The sequence below is a fragment of the Mirounga angustirostris genome, unplaced genomic scaffold, assembly GCF_029215605.1.
Source record: "Mirounga angustirostris isolate CCGP_5_RB_7025 unplaced genomic scaffold, mMirAng1.0.hap1 SCAF_9, whole genome shotgun sequence".
Taxonomy (NCBI): domain Eukaryota; kingdom Metazoa; phylum Chordata; class Mammalia; order Carnivora; family Phocidae; genus Mirounga; species Mirounga angustirostris.
Window position 1 is genome coordinate 16932305 of NW_026991717.1, and position 15401 is coordinate 16947705.

The 15401-nt window shown below is 43.1% G+C and overlaps 1 protein-coding gene across 3 annotated transcripts; it reads left to right on the plus strand.

Annotated features, from left to right (window-relative positions):
* Nucleotides 1-1291: 1291 nt before the first annotated feature.
* ARRDC4 (arrestin domain containing 4) lies at nucleotides 1292-15178 on the plus strand. 3 transcript variants are annotated; one of them, XM_045899485.2, is made up of 8 exons: nucleotides 1292-1713; nucleotides 6508-6574; nucleotides 6824-6971; nucleotides 8967-9069; nucleotides 10507-10763; nucleotides 11274-11436; nucleotides 11882-12036; nucleotides 12414-15178. In XM_045899485.2, exons 1-8 carry the CDS (start codon nucleotides 1425-1427, stop codon nucleotides 12468-12470), a joined length of 1239 nt encoding a protein of 412 aa, XP_045755441.1. In that variant the 5' UTR covers nucleotides 1292-1424; the 3' UTR covers nucleotides 12471-15178. The 3 variants fall into 3 exon arrangements, with proteins under 3 accessions (XP_045755441.1, XP_064426021.1, XP_064426022.1); XM_064569951.1 differs by having other exon boundaries at nucleotides 10507-10640; XM_064569952.1 differs by lacking the exon at nucleotides 1292-1713 and adding an exon at nucleotides 1747-1949.
* Nucleotides 15179-15401: the final 223 nt, after the last annotated feature.

Here is a 15401-nt window from a genome sequence, read left to right on the forward strand (position 1 = left end):
AAGTGATAAAGAAACTTCGAAGTTGCAAAGCTTTAGTAAAGTTCCACGTTAATAATTTAAACTCAGAGAAGGCAGCAAAGTAACCTGTCCTTTGGGATCCTTAAAATAAAACAACAACAACAACAACAAAAAGGAAATACCTACTTCAGGAAAGGTTTTAAATCTCAATACGAGATCAATCTGTGATAACAGCTCACAAACGTGGAAATTTAATAAGGGAAGAACTTAAAAGGGTTAGAAAATGGCCAAATAATGTCAGCTACGCTAGATGGTAAAAAAAAAAAAAAATTACAGTAGAGAAGGAATGGAATATTAAAGAACAAAATGAAAATGAGGACAGGCAAAAGGAGCCATGGGCGTGGAGAACAAGTCATCAAGGCAACTGTTAAGTCTTCCTTGACTATGACACGAAGTCAGGAAACCCTTTCCGGTGGAACAGAAACTTGGGTTGCACATATTGTTTTGAAACAACCTGATTCACGACCTTGTTTACAACAGGAAGAATCAGTGTTCTGGGCTATTCCCAGCTTAGAAAGGCTCTGAGTCCAGGAGAACTCCTTGGGGGTCGCACCAGGTTGAGAATCACAGCCTTCATTCCTCCAGTTAGCGGCTCTTTCTCAGGCTGGGAATTCCGAAACCCCGGAGAGGCGGGGCTCGGGAACCGGGAGGTTAGTAGTTGCCAAGCTATCCATTAAAGTTTCGAGGCAGCCGCCCCACCTCCACCCAAAAAACTCACAGGAGAATTATTGCTGAGTTCCATTTTCCAGGGTATCTATTTCCCCCACGAGTACTGCAGATTAAAAATACAAGCCAGTTGCAATCACAACTTCATATACCAGTGCAAACCCAGTGGGTTCTGCAGTCCCCACGCTGCCAGAAACCCCGCCCCCGTTCGTAACTATGGGAACGGCTGACACTTTGCGAGCCGGAGATTCCCGGTCCCGCCCCCTCCCTAACAAATATTGTTTCACACTATCTGTCCACATGGGCGCACCGCCTCACTATTGGTCAGCGCCCGAAAACTGTGCCTTGCCCCAGCCAATAAGCGGCCTGTGCACGTGTACGCCTGCGTGTCCCGATTGGTCACCACTGTCTGATCACGCACTGCCTACCTGCGCCATCCGGTGCGTGGGAGCGCCTATGAAATGACTCAGTAGCCATTTACAACCAATCGGCACGAGGCAGGGCTCAGAGCGGCCTATGGGCGCGCGCCGGGGGTGGGCTGTCCCGGCCCCTGTCCAGTCCCACCTGGGTTTGTTAAAGCGATAGGCCCCACGGCGCTCCAGGGCTCCACCGGGCACCGCACAACTGCCGCGGCGGCCCCCGGCGTGCGGTGGGCGCCCGTGACAGCGGCGCCGTTCTGCTCGCCACGCCGGCTCCGGGCAGCTGCCGACCTCCCTGGCGCGGCCCCATCGCCCGGCGGGATGGGCGGCGAGGCGGGGTCCGCGGCGGCCGTGGGCTCCGAGGGCCGCGTAAAGAGCCTGGGTCTGGTGTTCGAGGATGAGCGCAAGGGCTGCTACTCGAGCGGCGAGACGGTGGCGGGACACGTGCTGCTGGAGGCGGCCGAGCCGGTGGCCCTGCGCGCGCTGCGCCTGGAGGCCCACGGCCGAGCCACTGCCGCCTGGGGCCCGAGCCCTGGCGCCGCGGCCCCGGCCGCCGCCTCGGAGGTGGAGTACCTGAACGTGCGCCTGAGCCTGCGCGAACCCCCGGCCGGTGAGCGAGGGCCACGGCCCCGGAGTCCCCGCCGGGCCGCGGGAGGCTCCGCAAGAGGGGCTGGCAGGAACCGGGAGGGAGCGCGTCTGCGGACGCCCGCCGGCTAGGGGGGCGGGGGCGGGATCCGAGGCTGGGGCCCGCCTCCGGGGTGGCCGGAGCCTCAGTTTGGTCGCCGGTGGCGGGCGGGTAACAATGCCTGTGCCCCCCACTGCAGAGCACCGGGGAGATCGCGCGAGGTGAGTGCGCACGTCTGCCTGGCTCCTCGCCTCTGGCTCGCTCGGGCCTGCCCAGCGCCGGGCCTCCCAGGACCTTCCAGGAGTGAACCGTTGCCATGGGAACCTGTGATGAGCAGTCAGAAATCTAAGATCCGGGGATCTCGGTCCTGTCCCTTCTGGCCTGAGGGATGGAGAGTGGAGTCAGTCGATGAGGTTTCCATGCTGTGTTGCTCAGTGTTTTATGGGCCTCCCCTTCTTCCCATCCTGGAGGTAGACAGTCGTTCTTGTTTCACGATGAATTGGCAAAACCTCGATCTTGGAAAAAGGGAAGTAGTTCGTGAGCGGTAGGGGTTCAAAGGAAGTGTTTCTAGAGTTGACCATCATACTTGACTATCATACTTTCCCTCTTCTGGGAGCAGAGTAACAAGAGTTCTGCCTCTGCCCTATATTCTTTTGTCTTCTTCTTTTTGTTTCCTTGCAACATCCCTCCCGCCCCCCCCCCCCCCCCCCGCCCCTTGCCCCGTAGGCTTTTGGAGACAGTGGGATCTGGGCATTGTAAGTTTCTGCAGGAATGATTACCCACTTCTTGTCCACTCTTGCTGAAGTCCAGTTAATAGTGTAGGTTTTTCCAAGTGCTTAGGTGGGAACCTACATCATAGCTGTTTTATCTATATGTATACTACGTGTATAAATATAAAACTTTATATAATTATGTAGAGTAAATATGCAAAAATTGATTTTCTTAATCATGAAAATACTAGGAACAGTGAGTCTTGCTCTTCATGAAGCTGGTGGAAGCTACTTTAAACTATTTTATCTTTCTGCCTCATCAGCTTCAGCTTTTATCTATAAAAGGAGATAATGGTATAAACTCCCCTCCCTTGAAGAGTAAAAGGCAGTATATCAATGTTTTAATGTTTTCTGTGTCTTGTACAAAATAAATAGCATGTGCAATTTTGCCTTTTCCTACTTTGGAGAAGTAGACTGTTCACCATTAAATCCTCAAGGTATGTGAGAATCCAGTGATCCCAAGTATTGTAGTGAGGAAAAAAACATATTTGGAACCAAAGCCTTTTTGGATTCACAAGTACAGTGTGTTGGGTGACCCTTTCCTTGGTATGGTTTCCAGGATCAGCCTACACATGCCTCCCCCAATGGTCAGGGACAACCGAGATTTTCAAGATGGCTGACTGGAGTCAAGGGTGGTGGAAGAGAGAAGTGGTTTTTGACCCGGACTGTGGACTCTCTCTATCTCTGTGCCTATAACTACTGAGTAAACAGAAGTGAGATTAATAGCAGTTGGACCTGGGATTAGTAATAAAAAATTGCTTTGGTAAAATCTGGTCTGACAAATACTGTTTTGAATCACAGGTTAGATCTTGCTTTTTCATTCTGATGGAATAGAATGTCTAAGCCTAGACAACCTGAAAATTTTTAGCTTGTTTTTAAAAGATATCATACCAGGGGCGCCTGGGTGGCTCAGTTGGTTAAGCGACTGCCTTCGGCTCAGGTCATGATCCTGGAGTCCCAGGATCGAGTCCCGCATCGGGCTCCTTGCTCGGCAGGGTGTCTGCTTCTCCCTCTGACCCTCCTCCCTCTCGTGCTCTCTGTCTCTCATTCTCTCTCTCTCAAATAAATAAATAAAATCTTTAAAAAAAATAAAAAAATAAAAGATATCATACCAGATATTGGCAAAAATTATGTTTTATTTAAAAATCATAGTTTGTGGGCGCCTGGGTGGCTCAGTTGGTTAAGCGACTGCCTTCGGCTCAGGTCATGATCCTGGAGTCCTGGGATCGAGTCCCACATCAGGCTCCCTGCTTAGCAGGGAGTCTGCTCCTCCCTCTGACCCTCCTCCCTCTCGTGCTCTCTCTCATTCTCTCTCTCGCAAAAATAAATAAATAAATAAAAATAAATAAATAAATAAAAATTTTTAAAAAATAAAAAATAAAAAAATAAAAATCATAGTTTGTTTTAGGTGAGCTCATTGAGGAAAAAAAAAAAAAAACACTCCTAACATCTGTAGCTTGAAAGAAGTTAGCAACTTTGCATAGTCGTAGATTTTCAGGGTCATTTATTTCCAAAACCTAGCTGAATTTTGATCACCTGAAGAGATTTTTAGAAATCTAGATTTTGGGGGGAAATGTGTCTAGGACATTTCTTTTCAGGAAATCTCCCCCCAGATAATTGTTTGGTACCGTTAATCTAATCTACTTGCTATCTTTGTGATTTTCTTCACTTTTTGTTTAATTATTGAGGAGTTGTGGTAGAAAGATAAGACAGAAGAGAGTTAGTTTCACTTGGTACCCACCAGCGGTATGACCTTGTGGGAGTCCCTCAACCTTCCTGAGCCCAAGTCTCTGACTCTGTAATGATGTTCTTAGCTCCCACCCCTCGCGAGTGCCCTGAATGAGGAGCTTGGGCTGTAAGACCATCAGTGAATGGAACACCTCTCTGTGATTTCGTAGTCCTCAGTGTATAAGGCAGAAGTACTGAGCCATGAGAACAGAAGCAGAAATGGGCACATGATTCAGCTTGTTAAACTTTTAACAAAAAGATAATCATAAGAGACAGGAAGAAAACTAAGAGTTGGTTCCAAATGCTGTAACCTCTGTTGATCAACTTTCTCCATTTGTGTTTCTGTTAATGTGTGGAGGGGATTGAAAGCCTTGTTTTAAATGTTCTAGTTCCTATGTTCATTTGTGTTCTCTGTGATGAGAGAACTTTCTCTCTCTCAGTATCCCTAGTAACTGTTCCCCACACATGCCCACCGTGCCCAGCCTCATGCCGTTCCCTTCCTCTCAAACCCCCTCCTCCACATCTCCGTGCTGGCCCTCAGGTCCAGAGCAGGCGCCATCCCCTCCACGGGCTCCCGCACTCTGTGCTCATTACTTGCATGCGTGTGTCTGTAGCCCCCCCCCCCCATGGTCTATCTGAGGATTGACGTTACTCATCTTTGTATCCATGGGGCCTGACGTCTAAGCACTGTACGGTTTGAACTCACATGAAATCCACATTTTTAAACATTGTAAAGTACACAGACTGTCCTATTCAGTAGTCTAAGGATTACAATTTAGAACTTTAGTCCAGCTCTCTCAGAAGCATTGGGAGTGCCTTGAGCCTTTTACTTGATAGCACGGCTTAAGTGCTGAGTCTTACGGGAGGGCAGCTCTGGGCACACCTGAGCCCTCGGACTGCCTCCATCACGGTGGCCTCTTGTCCCCGTCACTTGTTCACTTCGCCTCCAAGTCACCCACCTGTGTTGTATTTATATTTGAATGACCTTCAGTCATTTTTCCCCCTAATATATTACACGCTGAAAATTGGGGATAGATTCAGAAGACTAAATGGGCCAATAATGCATTCTTGTTTTCTGAAAGGACAGGTTGAAATGTTAACTTGTTTCTAGTAAGTGAAAAAATATTCCATTTTACTAGCCCTTTAAATGTCTCTCTCTCTCTTTTTTTTTTTTAATGAATGGATACAGTAGAAATCTCTGTTTTTAGTATCAACTGACCAGGCAAATCTTGAAGAAAGTTCTCATCTGTGCTGCACTTCCTTCATCTGAATCGTGCCACCCTTGATGAGGGGGTTTAGTTCTGAACTTGAATCGAAGAGCATAAAGTGAAGGGGAAGTTTCTAAGCATCTCTGCAGAGCTGTCTAAGCCACATGACAGCCCTGGAGTTGACTTTGGATCTGAATGATGCCAGTTGTGTGTGTGTTCATGGGAGCTCCAGCAGCGCCCCTGGCCTCACACGGTCCATCTGCACCCTGCATCTCGGCCTCTATGGGGGATAAAACCGAGCTGGCTGACCCAGAACCCAGAGCAGGAGGGAGGAGTCGTGGCTGTGCTAGGCAGACCCCGCTCCATATCCTGACTTAACCACCAATTAACGAGCCACCTATTAATGGGTAGAGCTTAAGTGTACATGCATGACTCTTAACCTCGTAAGTTGTCCTGTTAGTTTGGCTGTTTGGTATTATTATACTCCGTCTTCACACTATTCCAAGGAAATCTGTCACCTTTTTCCATTTTTGCCCAAGGAATAAAGAATGTGATTTTTATGGTATACCCAAAATAGATCGATTTTTTGCTAAATCAGTTTTAAATCCAATTTAATGTCGGTATGTCATATTAGTATAATAGTATACTATGATGTTAGTGTAATAGCATTGGTGTGTGTTTATAATACAATGCTGGGACACTTGTGCTAGTTTATGAGTGGGGCGAACAGATGTGTGTGTGTACATGGACGTGCGTGTGCATACACATACATGTGCGTGTGTGCACGTGTATATGTACATGAGAACTCTGGGCTCTGACACTTTATGGTAATTACTTGCGTGATTGGTCTTTTTAAAGATAGAAACTGTATGTGTATATATGGTTTGAAATCGATGAAACTTGATAGAAACTGATTCAAATTCTAATTCTCTAAATCTTAGAGATTAATGTACTTTCTGGAGTATCCTGGATGCTATAGCCAGGGAAATCTCCTTTTTTTAAAAAAATAGGATTACGTTGTGAAAATTCTTGATCTAATATGACCTTAGTTAAAATGTATTTTCTTTTTTTAGGTGAAGGCATCCTCTTATTAGAGCCTGGAAAACATGAATTTCCATTTAGCTTTCAACTTCCATCTGAGTAAGTGAAACGATACTACTTTTGTGATTTCCTTTCTCGGCAATATGTCTTTCCCGAGGTGAGGGTACCAGGTATCTTCTGAGACTCAGTTATGCCCGTTGATCTTGAATAGCCCCTCAATAGATACCCTGTTCACATTCTTTTTATTTTGTTTAACCCAAACCAACACTTTAAGGCTTTTTGTTTTTTTTTCCAGTGGCGTTTCACTGAAAGATGAACTTCTCAATTAACCTCTTTGGTTCGTTTCAGACCTTTAGTAACCTCGTTCACCGGGAAATATGGAAGTATTCAGTACTGTGTGAGGGCAGTTTTGGAACGACCCAAGGTACCCGATCAGAGTGTGAAGCGGGAGCTTCAGGTGATTAGTCACATTGATGTCAACACACCAGCATTATTAGTAAGTTCTTCCTCCTCCTTTTTCTCCTCCCCTCCCTTCCTCCTTCCCTTCAGGAGTGCTGTATGCACTGATCCAGCGTGGTGCTAGTCTGTCCTGTCACTTTCTGATACAATCTTATAACCCATGGGCCTTCACTATAAATGTGTGATTCTAGGTTGGGCAGATTACAAATTGTCTGTGTTAATACTATTGATTATGTCTCCATTGTTCAGGGCTGCTTTTGCCAAAAAGTTATACAGGCTTGAAATGCATTAATAAGGCTTAATAATAATAATGCGCACACAGAGAGTGGTTACTTTTACCAGAGCGGCCACATTCACGGGGCTGTGGTATTCTAAACTCTTCAATAATAGCAGGTTGAGGAACAGTAATTACGGAAGAGTATTAATCATGCTCAGCCTGTTATTGAGGCTCAGGCCATTATGCTATGTATCCTTGCATTTTGCATGTCATTTTCTAACATTAAGTAAGTGCGTGCAGCTGCCGTGGAGAGCCTTTCTCTTATCATTTCCTTATGACAGATTTGGCCACATTAAAGCATTGAACTTCTAATAATCACCAGAAATACTGTAGGCTGATAAGAAAGATTAGGCTATAAGTAACAACAGAGTAGGCAGGATGGGAGCTAATGAGCTAGATTCTTTTATCTAAACCCATATTATCAAAATAATATAAAATTATACCTTGTACTTTCATGATAGCTGTGAGGACCTAATGGTTCTTCATTTAAATATGAATGAATGATTTTTTTACTTCATAGAAAATACTGGGATAATTTGAACTTTCCATCATGATACGGGTGTTCCAAAGATGTATGTTTAGTATTGGGGGATTTCTTTTTCTGGCCAATGTTTTTAAAGATAAGGGGAAAAAACAGGAGCTAAAAGGTATTTCACCCTATTTTCAATGGAAAATGGAATGGACTTCTCTCTAACGTTCACTTTTGGAGGGTGACAGTATAATAATTATGCTCTGGCTGCAGGACCCCTTGTGACCAAAATCCTAGAACAGCCCGCACCCAGCCGAGCAGGCTGAAAGCTGCTGTTACGGCCGGAAGTTACCGTCCACTTCACACCTTGGGTTTTTTTGGTTTTTTTGTCTTTTTGTTTTGTTTTGTTTTTGCAAATTGACAATACTGTCTTGTACTTTTAAAAACTACTTAGAATTGGGAAGTTGGCTATTTCTAAGCTATTTGTGGGCCATTGTGGCAAATGATTTAAGGAGATTTTATTTTTTTGCCAAAAAGAAAAACTATTAATCCTTTAATGTTCTTTTTATAAGTAAAAAACTATTGCAGCTTTGGGTTTTACTATGAGCTTTTGGTTTGTGCGTCCTTTAAACTGAGCATTTTAAGTCTTGTGCCCTTTCTCTTGATGCCGTAGGAGAAAAGGTGGGGTGGTCTGTTCGGTAACCTTGTGGATCCATTGCATTGGGTGCGTTGTGCTGCCATCACGCAGAACCCATAACCAGTCTCACTTGAGGGCACTTGAAATTTCTGCCTAATCATGCATTTTTGAATTCAGGAAAAAAAGGCTATTTGCTTCTTCTATATTTTAGATGCCAAAACAAATAGAAGATTTTGATTATTGATTTTTATACCATTTCTTTTTTTAACCTAATCTGCACGTAAAGTCTTTAAAAGAAAGAAAAACATCTCTTTCACTTTACTAGTTACTACTGTAATTTTTTATTATTACCTTAAGGGAATGTATATCGTTTCCCAGAAATAAAATTATTATAGGATAAAATAGGATGGTGTCACCTAATTTGAGTCTGACAATTCATCTTCGTTTTCCTAAAAGAGAATGACTTGTTTTTTCAATGCTTTATATTTCAGCAAGTATTTTGCCTAATATGTCACATGAGGATAAAAAGTTGATTTGTTTTCCGAAAGACATTTCTTCACAACTGTTTAATAAAGAATGATGTAATTTTAAGTTCTCTGAGTTTTCTACTGGTTTAATTAAAGTCATGTTATTTCTTGAAATTTTCAAGACCCCTGTATTGAAAACTCAAGAGAAAATGGTTGGCTGTTGGTTTTTCACGTCTGGTCCTGTCTCACTGAGTGCCAAAATTGAAAGAAAAGGATACTGTAATGGTAAGCAAAATGTTTGAAAGTCCAAATGGAGGAGTCATGCATTTTATTAGCTACTTTTAAGTGATTTTAAATAGTGTCTTTTGTAATTCATGAGGTACATACTGTTTTAAAATGTGGATAATATGTTTTTCATATAAATAATGGATATGTAAGTATTTTTGAGTGGATGAGTAGATTCCAGTAAAACTTCTGGTGTTTCTGACTTCGGTCCTTTCACTTTAGTAACAAAGGCTAGAACTGGGAAAGTGGGGAAAATGCCAGCATTTTACTTGATGTTGCCAAAGAATGTCAGGAGCAGCGTTGCTCAGAAGAGCACTATTTCACGGGGCGCCTGGGTGGCTCAGTCATTAGGCGTCTGCCTTCGGCTCAGGTCATGATCCCAGGGTCCTGGGATCGAGTCCCACATCGGGCTCCCTGCTCAGCGGGAAGCCTGCTTCTCCCTCTCCCACTCCCCCGGCTTGTGTTCCCTCTCTCGCTGTGTCTCTCTCTGTCAAAAGAATAAATAAAATCTTAAAAAAAAATAAAAAAAAACGCTATTGCAGCAGGAAACCACGTCAAGCATTCTGACCCTGTGCTGGGGATATGTACCCAAACATAGGGGGTGAGAGTGTAGAACATGAACAGCCTGAACAGTCAGATTGATATTGGAGCAACCGTTTGTGAAGGCTCTGATTCCATCCAGTGGGTTTGGCCCCCACTCCAGGGTTCCGGCTCATTGGAAATGAATGTGGTACAGATGGTGGAACGGTGGGCATGTAATGCGGATGGAAAAGTCGTCTGCTCCATCCGTTTCATTTATGCCTTCACATCGGCTCCTTAAAAGCGATGTTTTTGTTCTCTTGTTGGGCAGATTTTAATTTGATGGGCATTAATGAGTTTGTTAGTGATCTTTTGTACTTAACGTAGTACTGGGCCATTTATTTGTATGTATTATTTTAATTTTTATAGATACTTGTTATTTACATATGTTTAGAACTGGCAACCTAATATTGCTACATTAGAAAAGCAAATAATGCCGTAATTAGAAGCCAGTATCTACCGGGGCGTCTGGGTGGCTCAGTCGTTAAGCGTCTGCCTTCGGCTCAGGTCATGATCCCAGGGTCCTGGGATCGAGCCCCACATCGGGCTCCCTGCTCGGCGGGAAGCCTGCTTCTCCCTCTCCCACTCCCCCTGCTTGTGTTCCCTCTCTAGCTGTCTCTCTCTCTGTCAAATAAATAAAAAATCTTAAAAAAAAAAAAAAAAAGAAGCCAGTATCTACCGTGACCTGCAGTGAATTCTCAGATCTCTGACACAGATTCACAATGCAAGTTTTCCATCAAAGGCTCTCAATTTGTTAAAGTCACAAGGCGACTTTTGCTTTAATTGGTTCGCGGCTCTCTTCCACCGTGGTGAGAACTTTCTGAAAAGTCTCTGAAGGTGTTTTTGTTCTCTTTTTAGGAGAAGCTATTCCAATCTATGCAGAGATAGAGAATTGTTCCTCTCGGCTGATTGTTCCCAAAGCTGCTATTTTCCAAACCCAGACGTATTTGGCGAGTGGGAGAACAAAGACCGTCCGGCACATGGTTGCCAACGTACGGGGAAACCACATTGCATCTGGGGGCACTGACACGTGGAATGGGAAGACTCTCAAAATCCCACCTGTTACCCCGTCCATCCTGGATTGCTGCATTATCAGAATAGACTATTCCTTAGCTGTAAGCGGAGATCTTCTTAAAATGAAAAATATGTAGAATGGAGTAATAACCATGCCATGTTACCACGAAGATGTACGTTTAATTCCTGGGACAATGTCCTTGTATGTCAGCATTATGGCAGACCATAGAATGATGAAGATTGGCCTTTGTTCTTAATCAAAAACTGTCCCCCTAAGGAATTGAATTAACTAACATGCAGTTAAGGGGTGTTTGTTATATTGAAAACATAGACTTCATTTTTTATCATTATTATGTAAGCCATGCTTGCTTACAGTGAGGTATGTTAAGGCTACAGGTCCCCATCACAGAGCATTCAGTGTATTTCCTGGGCTCTTCATTTGGTTTGCTCTTCATTTTATTTGGTCAGGATCCTTTACAGTTCTATTGGAGAAGTGGTGGTAGGCAACAAAGACACTTGTTTCTGTGAAAAAATAAATTGGAGGTTTTATTTATATTTTTGCCTTTTTCTCTCTCTCTTTCTTTTTTTCTTTTCTTTTTTTGACATATTAGGTGTACATTCACATTCCTGGTGCTAAAAAATTGATGCTCGAGCTGCCCTTAGTGATTGGCACGATTCCATACCATGGTTTTGGCAGCAGAAACTCCAGCATTGCCAGCCAGTTCAGTATGGATCTGAGCTGGCTGACGCTGACCCTGCCAGAGCAGCCCGAAGGTACGAGGCGTGGAGGTTCCCTCCGCGAGGAGTTTCACATGTAGGGTACCTGAGGGCAGCGTAAGACAGCAGGTGCTCAGATGCCGAGGACTCCCGCCTCCGCAGCTATCCTGACTCTTCTGAGCCCTGGAAATCATAACACCGCCTTCCTGGCAGGGACTTTGGGAGCCTGGCTTAGCCGGGACACAGAGCTGCTGGCTGCAGAGCCAGAAGGAAGTCTCCATCTCAAAAGAGGAGAGTGCAATAACTGTTAGTAGTGATTTCACAAGAGAAGGATCGATTAAGTATGTTCTGTCACGATGGGCACAAAAACTTGCTCATTAGAGGGGGGGAGAGAAAAACATTGTTTTCAAATTTAGCTAAATTTCTTATTTTGGTAAGAGTTCAGAAGAATGTAATGAATTTTCGCGTGGACTTCTGAGACCCAATTCTGTTTTTGTCACAGCACCACCAAATTACGCAGACGTGGTGTCAGAGGAGGAATTCTCTAGACACGTGCCTCCTTACCCTCAGCCCCCTAACTGTGAGGGGGAAGCATGCTGTCCTATGTTCGCCTGCATACAGGAATTCCGGTTTCAGCCTCCGCCTCTCTATTCAGAGGTAAGCAAAACGAAAAAAAATAAGACTTTTAGGTTGCCGCCTGGAAATAATCCTTTGTAAGTATCTGTTGCTGATTCCTAAGTAGTAGGGGATACAGATTTAAAAATTTTTTCTGGTGATGATAAACTGGCACTGATTGGATTACCTCCTTTTGTAATATTTTCCTTGTAAATGATAGCATGCCCTTAGAGTACCATGGATCGCCTTTAAATTGTTTTATGTGGCCATGGAGTACAGAGCACTTAAGTGACCCACTGGGACTTCTTATTAATAGGCTCATAGCAACTTGGCTTCTAACCACCATATAATTAGAAATAGATACTAAGATTATTTATAGGGTGCTGGAATAGTAATCCTGGTCTGCTCTTTTTTTGCAGGTTGATCCACATCCTCCTGATGTAGAAGAGACCCAGCCCGTTTCCTTCATTCTCTGAACAAATGTCAGAAATCACTGTGTTCATCATCAATTTAGAAAACGGTTCCTTCCCCCTGCCTTTTTGGAAAAGAGGGAGAGAAAGGCGTGTAAGAACATAAGTGAACATCCAGATCAAAGGTGATAGAAATTAAAGAATATGTGAATTTCCCAGTGGGCCGACGGGATCATTGCACAAGTTGATGATACCGTCGTGCGTCCCCTTTAAGTAATCCAGTGAAGCAGATGTGAAAAGTCACGTGAGAAGAATGTCCCGGAAGTCCTGATGGTGATAGAGTAAGTGAAGGGGGTGCCTGCGTGCTTGACCGCAGAGAACAGACGCTGTGTGGAGAGTGGAAATGCTCTGTGTCACTTTACAGAGGTTTCTCAAGGTGGAAAAGAAGTTACCCTGAGCTTTAAGGAAATGTAGACTCATTGGGAGCCTTGATTTTGAAGATGGCAGCAGCATGGAGGCGTGCGCGAATAGGAGAGGCCCACCCTAGATACCAAGTGTGAGGGGCTTCGTGGTTTCTTACCGTGTCCCATAGGACTGAAGTCCTCGAAAGAACCTTTCAATGAGGTCCTAACGAAGTAACACAGTTCCACTGTATAAATTGGCTCTGCAGTATTACGAAACCAAGAAAAGAGTTCCTTGCAAGGCGTGTCAGTATGAGAACACATTCGGTTGAAGGCTATACTTCTTACCCCATTTAAGTACTTTGTTAGGGTATGTGTTTGATTTTCCCTGTGTCTTATTTACCTAGGATGACAGTAGAAAAAGAAAGGGAAGAAAAAAAAAAAAAGTTGCATCCTCAGGCTGCCTTGATAACTACACAGAAAAAAAATACAAAAAAAACAACAAAAAGCCTTTCTTAACCTACCTCTAGTGGGTTTATCAGAATCCTTTGAAAACTCGAGGCCTGATAAGCCTTGTATAGAGTTTCTGCTAATTGGCAGTAGCAATCTCCTCTGACCTATCACTAAATCTGCAGGTGGACCAAGGGAAAAATCTATAAGGCTAGCGTTAGATGAAAGTTAATATATGCCTACCAAAGGGTATTTCAAAATAAATGCAAAATCAAAAGAGGGTACAAACAACCATGGTTTTTAAAAAGGACAAACTGAATTCCTGCCAAGAAGAGACCTTAGTCTACTGATGGCAGTCACTGCACCGTGTATTATTATTCCCATTTCAATTCTTTAGTAATTCTATTTAAACTGTGATTTTTTTCCTTTATTGTTTTGGTGCAATATTTTTATTATCATTTAACCTCAGGATATTCCGACCAACAAGATTGTGTTGCTGCTAGAAGTCTGAGCAATGTTTTGACTTTTCCCCTCTCCCCTTCTGTTCGTGGTCGCATGGTCCCTTGCTTTTCCTTTCATCTGTTGGTTTCACGAGCTGAGAGCATTCCTGGACCCTCAGTAGAAAGGAGGGAGGGATTTCCACGATAGAGGTTTTGGACTAGCCGAGTACTTTGGTTTTCTCCATGTCCTACGGGTTCAACCTAGAAACCCTGGTGCTTCCCATGCAGAATGCCGTACTTCATTCACCAGAGTGAATAACTTTTCTTTCAATCAGTATATTCAGTCACAAGTATCAAAGCTGTTCTAAGGCTAAGTTTTGTATTTAGAAGTTAGTTGGCCATCTGATCAGGGATTTTTTTCTACATGCATTAGGTAAATGTATCCTTCTCCCCCTTCTGGACATACCTCTCTCTAATCACGTAAGCATCTTAAGCAATTTTTTTCATTGTAAGCCACTATTTAAAATCACAGTGCAAAACTGTTACACCAATAATTGTGGTACTGAAATTGTCACAGAACTTTATTCCCTACTTTGGTTTTTAGTGCTTTTTTTTTTTGCTTTGTCTTTGTGTATTTTTAAAGAGGTATGTGTCTTTAAGTGTTATCTGAACAGTGTTGTTCTTACTCTAAAAAAAAAGATCCTCTTCAACTGTTTCTTGACTTCTAAGTTGTAGTTTATATGCCTTGTCAAGACATTGTCCATCTCCATGATACCAAAATAAAGTGAAAGAAGCGAAGAAAAATGGTATGAAGGAAGAAAGTTTAGTTTTGGCCCCATGTAGAAAGCCAAGTAGTTGACTTCCAACTACTCAGTGGAATCCTTCACTAGGATGTTTTATCACCTGTAACAGAGACATCGTGAAATGTGCTAACAAAATTAAAGCAAAGCTCATTTTGTAGCACTTAAAAGAGTAGCTAAAAGGTATGATTTGCCTTATCAAATTGGTATCAGTATATCTGACCTTAAGCAGTAGGTTGAAACTGCATACCGTTTTATAATCAAGAAATTATTCTACGAATGTTAGAAAATTCTACATTGCAACAGAATTCTTGGGAATGAAGATAAAAATTTAGCTGCTATTTGCTTGTTATTCTGTTGTTTAGTTTGCAAAGAAACTGTGGCCTTAGAATTTTCTTTTTGATGCAAAAATTTTTGAAATTGAAAATGTGTATCTTTTGGCCCACAAAATCCTTCCATGGGCAGAACTTTAATTTTTATGTTTTTCTTTTGCACAATAAGAAACTCTCAATAGGCAGGGATTTTGTTTTTGATAAGTTAACTATGAAAGCTTTTTTATTTTTATTATTAAAAATGTAACAGTTTAACCCACAGGAAAAAAAAAAAATGAAGATTGTATTTTGTATTCTGGTTTGAACCCTATGGGTTCCTTTTGTTAATAAATGATGACACTAATGCTGTGAGGTACTGGTCCTGTGTTTGTTTTGTTTTTGTAAGACTATGACTTAAATCGTTACAGACTTAGGGGAAATCAGTACCACAAGACAAAGTGTAATTGCTGTTAAATTGAGATCCTTTTGTTGCATGCGCATACCGTCACCAGGTGATGCAGCCCTGGGGGCTTCTGAGCCTGGTTTTACAGTGGGCTCAGTTTCCCCAAGGAAATCAGTTTTTAGCATTCCAGGA

What these genes read in the sequence shown, in the direction of transcription:
- ARRDC4 (XM_045899485.2), top strand. Translation starts at nt 1,425, where the DNA reads ATGGGCGGCGAGGCGGGGTCCGCGGCGGCCGTGGGCTCCGAGGGCCGC. An exon ending in CCTGCGCGAACCCCCGGCCG is followed by an intron (nt 1,714 to 6,507) that starts GTGAGCGAGGGC and finishes TTCTTTTTTTAG; the next exon opens with GTGAAGGCATCCTCTTATTA. An exon ending in GAATAGACTATTCCTTAGCT is followed by an intron (nt 10,764 to 11,273) that starts GTAAGCGGAGAT and finishes TTGACATATTAG; the next exon opens with GTGTACATTCACATTCCTGG.